At 40.1% G+C, this 8,233-nt stretch overlaps 1 protein-coding gene across 1 annotated transcript; it reads right to left on the bottom strand.

Annotated features, from left to right (window-relative positions):
* Window positions 1-1,951: 1,951 nt before the first annotated feature.
* LOC128195866 (extensin-like) lies at window positions 1,952-2,760 on the bottom strand. Its single transcript, XM_052874562.1, has 2 exons — window positions 2,739-2,760; window positions 1,952-2,418 (listed from the first exon to the last, which is right to left on the bottom strand). The coding sequence occupies exons 1-2, from the start codon at window positions 2,758-2,760 to the stop codon at window positions 1,952-1,954; spliced, it is 489 nt and encodes a 162-aa protein (XP_052730522.1).
* Between the last annotated feature and the right edge of the window lie 5,473 nt (window positions 2,761-8,233).

The raw sequence follows: 8,233 nt of genomic DNA, 5'->3' as shown, positions 1-8,233 counted from the left end.
TGGAACCATCAGTGCTATTAAGCCGAAAAAATATTATTGAATACCACTACAAAAAAAGAAGGGCATTACCGAAGGCCATAAGCCCTCAGAAAATGCCAGAAGCCGTCGGAAAAGGGTATTTACAGACGGCTTATCGACGACCAATGAGCCCTCGGTAAATCCCTTGTCACTAACAGTTACCGAGGGCTTATGCCCTTCGGTAATTACCGAGGGCCAAAAGCCCTCGGTAATTACTGAAGGCCACAAACCTTCGGTAATTACCAAGGGCTATAAGCCTTCGGTAATTGCCTACCGTGGTTATTTACCGAAGGGCAAAATCCTTTGGTAAGTTGGAGGGAAATGAAAGAGACAATTGTATTTCTTATTAAACCAAGAACATAAACAGACCTGCATAACAGTTTTCAAGCACATACAGACCTGCATAATGTGCATCTCAAAGACGCATTCATTGATCAATATTCATAAAACATCCATTAATCCATAGAACATCCATTAATCCATAGAACATGTATTTATAGTTAAAACATAAAACAATGTAACATAATGATGTTCTAACATCCAAAGTCATCCAGTTGATGTAACATCGAAATGTTCTAACAAGTAATAACAAAATGAAACTAATAATGTACATAGTTATCATCAGAATGATCTTCATCATCCTACTCCTCTATTGATGGTTGGACTGGTGTGAGTTGGACTAATGAGGGTTGGACTGATGAGGGTTGGACTGATGAGGGTTGGACTGATGTGGGCTGCTGAGGGGCAGCGGGTGACAACGAGGGTCGTGGCTGGGTCGGAGGGATAGTGAATTCATCCTGTGAAGTTTCAGGCAACACTCTCATGACCAGGGCCTTAAAGTTTGTAAACTCTGCTCTCAGATCAGTGATTTCCTGGTCACGTTGCTCCAGTGCCTGCATGAGGCGGAGAACGACCTCGCTGTTGTATAGTTTGCAGCAAGTTGTCCTGCACCGTACAGTCGACCCTTTTTCTTCCCACCAACGATCTTGACCCAACACTGTGTCCTACGTATGTCGTCTTCTACATTACTGCCATCATCCGGTATAGGAGCTGACTCATGCTCAAGTCTAACCTGTGAAAGTCTCATAGAAAATTCTTGCTGTTGAAACATTAAAAGCAATGTTAGGGAATGATAGAATAACATAAATGAAAAATTAGTAAATGTAATAGTGTTATTTGCTTACATGAGTCTTCCGAGATCTTTCATCAACGAATTGATTAGTGCCCTTCCTTACATGAGTTTGTGCAAAGACCTCATCAACATGGACCGCCCGTCCTAGAGCTTGTGCCTGTAACATAATTTACAATTAGAAGTGTACATATGAAATAAAAAATACATAACTTATATATGAAAGAAAAAGTTATGTAATGAAATTTTACCATACGAATGGCATGCTCATGAATGGTTATCGACCCACCAGTATGCAGTGTGCCACCCTTTTCAGATGCTCTATTTCTCTGCGCCTTGGCACACTTATTGCGAAACTCTATTGTATTCCAATGAGCCAGTAAAGAGTTCTAAATTTGGTCGCCCAGCCAGTAAGGGCGCTCTCCTGCATTGCGGGCATCCCTAAACATCTTTGACAGCCGATGAGATGCTTTCATGTGGAAATTTCTGTGTATCTGTGTTTCATGTTCAGGTTTCCACTGCACCTTCATCTTTAACATTAAACAGAACAAACATTGATTAATGAACATACTAAAATAAGAGGGACAATTAGTTTAATGGATTGTTCACCTGAAAGCGCTCCCAGAATGGCTTTCTGTCGTCATCAGGTATTGCTCCCCAAGTAGGCCATGGACTTAAAAACTATTGCTTAATTGAATGTGTGATGGCTTGGGAAGCAACCCTAGATGGAATAAACCTGCATAATAAAAGTCATTTCAATTATAGTAAGGTATAAACATCAAATTATATGAAGAGATTAAAATCTTACTCTTTACCATACGGCTCAATCCATGGTCGATCATGGAGGGGCGGGTCAAGACCTTCAACATCACCTCTTGAATCTGGATCAGCAAATGGTGTGACAGTCTTAGAAGGCGGTATACAAGATGAGGAAGGTATAGAAGTACGGTCAGGGAGAGGAGTGGGGGTAAGAACCACAAGGGGAGGAGTGGGGGTTATAATCATAAGAGGAGGAAGAGGGTCTGCTATAGGGGTAGTAGAAGGGTGTGCTGCAGGGGTAGGAGAAGGGTGTACTATAGGGGTATTATAACGGTTTATTGCAGAGGTAGGAGTAGGGTCTACTGTAGGGGTAAGAGGCTGTATTGTAGGGGTAGAAGAAGGCCCCACAGATGATGTATCGGGGGCAGCAATGGTAGGTAGTCTAGCAAGCACCCTAAGTACATACTTTGGTGCCTGCCGTTGCCTCTTTTTAGGCCTTGCTACCCTCTTTCCTTTATCATGAAGATTTTTTACTTTAATTTGTAGTTTTTAGTCCAAAGTTTATCATAACAGTCAAGAACCTCTAAGAAATGTAGTACCCACTACTACAAATTCATTGATTACCGAAGGATTATTACCGAAGGCCTCTTGCCCCTCGATAAAAATGATAATACCGAAGGATTTCCTGACGGTCATTAAAGTTGGTCATTACCGAAGGCTTTTGCCCTTCGGTATTACACAGAGGATTTACCGAAGGCTTTTGGCCGTCGGTATATGCATTCACTTAATAAAATCTGAATTTGGGATTTCCCTCTTCCATTTTCCCAAATACTTTCCGAGAAAGCTTCTCCCATACTTTCATTCCCGTCCCCGCTTTCCACTCTCCCCTGCCCTAATCTCTACCTCCCTCTGTCGTTCACAATCCGAAACCATCATTGCCATTGATTCTCAACCTGTCGAGCTCCTGTTTCTTTACGACGGTGGTTTGGCGGCGTCAGGAGGTGTTGTCGCTGCGTCAGGGTTGGTGTCGCGGCGTGGGCAGAGCTTGTAGTTGCCAAGGGAGGCTAATCCAGGGGTTGTGTTGGCGCCCACAACCTCTTGGAACTATTTCTTTTTTACTTGTGTTGGTTACTGTTGTGGATGAGTTTGCTCCATGTAGTTGGGTTTGGTCTAAAAGTGGGGCATCTACTTTTGGTTCTATGTTGCTGGCTTGTGTCTGTCCTTTACCTTAACTGGTTTATTAGCAGTGGAATTATGGACACCAAGATGGGGTTTCCAGGTGGTGGTGGGGGTGGAAAGATGTGGCACAAATGGTGGGAGAAGATCTCTGGGCAGGGTTGCAAAATCCACCAACAGTACTACCAGTATATTGGCTCTAAGAAAGTGAAGAGAGCGTTGTGGAGGAAGCTTTTGTTGACATGGGTGGTGGGTTGGATTATAGTATCTTTGTGGATCTTGTGCTACTTGAGTTGTCAAGGTATTGAGAAGAGGAAAGAAACTCTAGCAAGCTTGTGTGATGAAAGGGCTAGGATGCTTCAGGATCAGTTCAACGTCAGTATGAACCATATCCAAGCCATGTCAATTCTAATCTCCACCTTTCACCATGCCAAGAACCCCTCAGCCATCGATCAGGTACTACTCTTTATTTTGCTCTTGCAAATCAGGACCTAATTCCTCACCTATTACTTTTTGTTCTCGTTTATTATGTTTCTAGAAGATATGTTAGCATGATTTTTATACACACGGGGTTATGAGGAGTTGTTCCATTGTCATTAATTTTGGTGTGTAACAGCATTGGTGTCTAATCTATTACATTCTTTTGAGTCATTCTGCACACTGTAACGAAATAGAAATCTAAGAAATAGCCGATGGTGTGACCACGAAAAAATATTCTATAAATTTTAATGGGAACCGAGAGGTGTGGCAGCAATACATAGAGGATATATATTTATATTTAGTTATATGGCAAAGAACATATCTTATCTACCTGTGTGGATAGAAAAGAGTGGCACAAAGAGTTTTTTTATTTATATCTGTGGCTTGAATTCTAATGCGAATATAATGGTTTGGCGCATGATGAAATGCATGCCGATACAAAGGTGAAAACAGTGAAGAAAACAGAAAGACAGATTTTTAGAAGGAGTGAAAATTTATGTATGGAATAGGTAGAACAATGAAACAGATCGATGTGGAATGGAGAACATTAAAAGCCTGAAAGAATGTGAATTAAGTTCCTAAACTACTCCTAAAATTTACTCTAAAATCTACTGAAATCTACTCTGCTGCTACTGCCAATTTATATGCCAAAGATTTTGTCTTCTCCCGTGTCCACTCCTGCTTTCAGCCGTATTCCAGTTTCTTATCTGGCAGCCTAAATTCCTTCACATTTTGTTTTTGTTCCCCTAGCTTGCTGACTTCCTCCCTCCTAGATGTTCCAAGAAAATAGGTGGGGGCCCTCCAATTTTTATCTTCCTGAATCACTTTGCACACCATTTAGCCCTTTTGCACAGGGCTGCTTGTTGCTTCGTTCAACTCTTTGCTGCTGGTTGTGCTTCCACTACTCATGGGTTATGCTTCTTCTTTCCATCCAGCTCTCTACCTTAAAAACGTTCAAGAGTCAATTCTCAAACAAGAAGTGGCTGTAGCTGTTCCAACTCCAAGCTGCTGGACCGTGAATGTTTTTCCCATGTGTTTTCCCTTGCAAAATTCTAATGTCCGTGAGCTTTGCCAACCATGAGTGGTGGCTGGACTTTCCTTCCCTATTCCTCTTCTTTCACACGTCCAACTCCATTCACCCGTGAACTCATCTCCTTTTCTCTCTTAGCTCTTCCACTCCATAGAAGCCATTCTTTTGAACGTGAGCTGCTGCCATGCTTCTCAAAGAAACCGTGAGCTTCCTTCTTCTTCCCAACTGGATGTGATGGTAGCTACAGCTGCTGGACATGTTTCCCCTCCTTCCAAGGCCGTGAGTGAAGCTTCTCTACGTGGCTGGACTGCTACAAACTAGACCGTGTAGGTAGCTGCAGCTGCTGGTGGAATTGTCTTCACTTCATTCACACTGCAAGTGGCTTCTCTTCACGCAGCTAGCTGCTTCTTGCAAGGTGTTGGACCGTCTTTAACCAAGCTGGATGTGCTCTCTGCTGCCATTTATTTATTTTTGTTCCAGCAAAGAAGGATGTGGCAGCTTTCTCTCTTTTCGTAACAGCACCAAAGAGAATGAAATGCTTTCTCCCAAACTAATTGAAAACCACGTTTCCAGCCAACAATAGAATGTGGTGGCCCCAAATTTTGTTCCATGTGTTTAGCTTTGTCCTTTGCAAAATTCTGAAAGAAAGGAGTTGGAGTTGCAGCCGTGAAACATTGAATAAAATTCAACACTTTGTAGCTTCTTTTGGATGTGAGATTTCAACATGTGGTCCCCTCTTTTCCATCCATTTTCACGTATACACTTCATTCTAATGTGGCAGCACATTTGTTTTCTTCTAGCTATAAAATGGTGAGGTTCTAATAAGTGCTGACCCCAATTTTATTTTACAATTTCCTTTTCAATTTGGTTTGGACGTGCATATGCAAGCTACTCTTCTGAATTTGTTTTGCCAATCATCATATAAGCTTCTCAATAAAACCGTGAACACTTGCAAAGTGGTCCCTCCATCATTTCACTTCAACTCTTTGAGTGATTTCCAACGTAGCTTTGCTACATGCTTTGCCAAAATACATTTTCCTGTGGCATGTATGTAACAAACTATCAACTATCTTCCAAATAATTTAAGAAACCGTGAACACTTGCACATGTGGTCCGTGTGTTATTCCAACTATGACAAGTATTACAAACAATGCAAACAAATTAGAAGTAACTCAAACAGTAAGCACTAAGCTGACATAGGGGAGTAAAAAAAAATACTGGGAACAACACAGAAGGAATTTGAGAAAAATAAAAACTATACATTAAAATAGACATCCAGACGAAACTATGAAAAAAAATTGCATGGAAAACGGATAAGAATTGAACTCGAACGAAGACACACAAGTTGACACAACATTCACGCAGCACTGTGCGAAAATTGAGTTTATACTTTTTTTTTCAGCTATTCGTTAATTACCGAAGGCTTTTGTCCTTCGGTAATTACCGAAGGCTTTTGGCCCTCGGTAATTACCGAAGGCTTTTGGCCCTCGGTAATTACCGAAGGCTTTTGGCCCTCGGTAATTACCGAAGGCTTTTGGCCCTCGGTAATTACCGAAGGACAAAAGACCTCGGTAAATGTTAGCTACAAGGGATTTACCGAGGGCTCTTTGGCCGTCGATAAGCCTTCGGTAATTACCTTTTACCGACGGTTTTGGGCTGTTTCCGAGGGCTTCTGGCCTTCGGTAATGCCCTTCTTTTTTGTAGTGACCAGTCAATAACATTTCTTAAAACTGGTATTACCCACTCTCAAATGTAGTACTACCCTTTCTGCTCATGAACTGATCAAAGTCCATTTTGCAAAATAAAACTAATTAGTTTAGGTTTGGTTTGGTCTCTTTAAAACTGGCATGACTGGCCTATGGTGTCAGTCAATGAAATTTAACTAGTTTTGCCTTATACTGATTCACTGCCCTTTCGCCATTCTGTGTCTCACGTCTCACCTAACACCAAATAAAGTCATTTCACATTATTTCTTCTAACAAAACAGACAGTATAATCGATGCAACCCCACAAAGATCACATGACTTAGATCATTGACATACAATACCAAATTACCCAATCCCCTGTACCCAACTGGGTACCCTTTTTACTAACCTGTCACTGTTTTCCATTCCTCCTTTTCTTTCAAATTTTTGGTACTGTTTCAGCCATTACATACATATATATTATGGAGCTATGTGAGTGAAACATTGATGAGAGATTGGTGCAGCCCATTTTATTATTGGTTTATTCACTATTAACCAATGACATTTATTGGTGTATTTATATGAATTTGAAGTTGGTGCAGCCCATTTAAGATCAATTCTTTTTCTTCCATCCCAAAATGTTGTTATTGGTGACATGTTTGATGGTAAGAAGTTGTTGGACTGAGACACAGGAAAGAAGATAATGTTTGTGGGGGAATCCATAAGTAACAACATGTGTTAGTCAATCACTTGTTTGCTTCACATTGTAGTCCCAAACTCAACTTACATTTGAAATTTCCTTCACATACGAACTCTTTCAAAAGGGGTGGTTGATCAAGAAATTAAACCGATATATGTAATGGTGACAGAGAAATGAAAGTGATTGGTAGGGAGAAAACATTAATGTTAGGAAAAGTGAAGATGGGTCTATTCTAAGGCGAACAAGCATAGAAAATGAAAGGAAAATGCTTATGCTAAATGAACCAGTGGTGATTGTAATGGTGAGAGGGTGGAGTTAAGGTGAGGAGGAATATATTCAAAACGACTCTCAGTTGCAGGATTGAATAATCTCACTGAAGCACCATTGCAGAACATGCTTGTCTGATAAAGGGCGAGTGAGATAGGACTACACTCTTTCTCCTTGAAAAATATTAATTCGATTTTTCCGAAAACATGTCTTGATATGCTTGAAGCATATCTTGAAATGAGATGATTACTTTCTTAGATAATGAACAATGACCCTGAGAATGAGCACCAAAAGAAGGAGAACAAGGTGAAGAGAGCAAGACATGACACCAATACTAATAATTTGATAAGGGCACCAGACAAGGGTACCTCCACTTCATCACCAAAACAATCACCACCACCTCCACCACCTTATTATTATTACTATTAACCCTTTCACTTAGACTTACACAATCACTAGTATCTTCTATCCTCCTTTTGCTTATGTAGGATCCAAGTGTTTATAGTGGTTTTTGTCCCCACACTCATCACCCTTTCATAATATAATCACTAAATTTCAGCAACATCAATTATTTTTTAGTAGAACACAAAGAGAGAGAGAATGTGGTTGCGTTCTGAGGATTCCTATTCTTCAACAGTTAATCATAGGTAGTTTATATTATAAATCTTTGTTGTTGCTAGTTTAAGTTAAAAATTTAAAAATTTATAAATCTCTTGAATAGGGTTTTTATTTTTCATTTAGTAAGTCTCATTTCTCAAATTAATCAAACAGTAAAAAGCAATATAGACATCTGCCTACAACCAGAAGTTTCATATAAGGGTAGGGACCTATATATATTTTCATCATTGCTATATTGCTAATATGGGTTTCTAAGTTTTCACCATGGTTCTTATGCTTTAGCTATTGAGGTCTCTGCTAAAATTAGCCTTTGACCTAATTTTGTAAAATTAAAACTTAAAACCATTTTTGTTAGTTATAAAATCAATCTA

The sequence above is a fragment of the Vigna angularis genome, chromosome 3 (genome assembly GCF_016808095.1).
Source record: "Vigna angularis cultivar LongXiaoDou No.4 chromosome 3, ASM1680809v1, whole genome shotgun sequence".
NCBI lineage: Eukaryota > Viridiplantae > Streptophyta > Magnoliopsida > Fabales > Fabaceae > Vigna > Vigna angularis.
The sequence above is the reverse complement of the archived record's forward strand: the minus strand, read 5'-3'. Positions and strand labels throughout refer to the sequence as shown.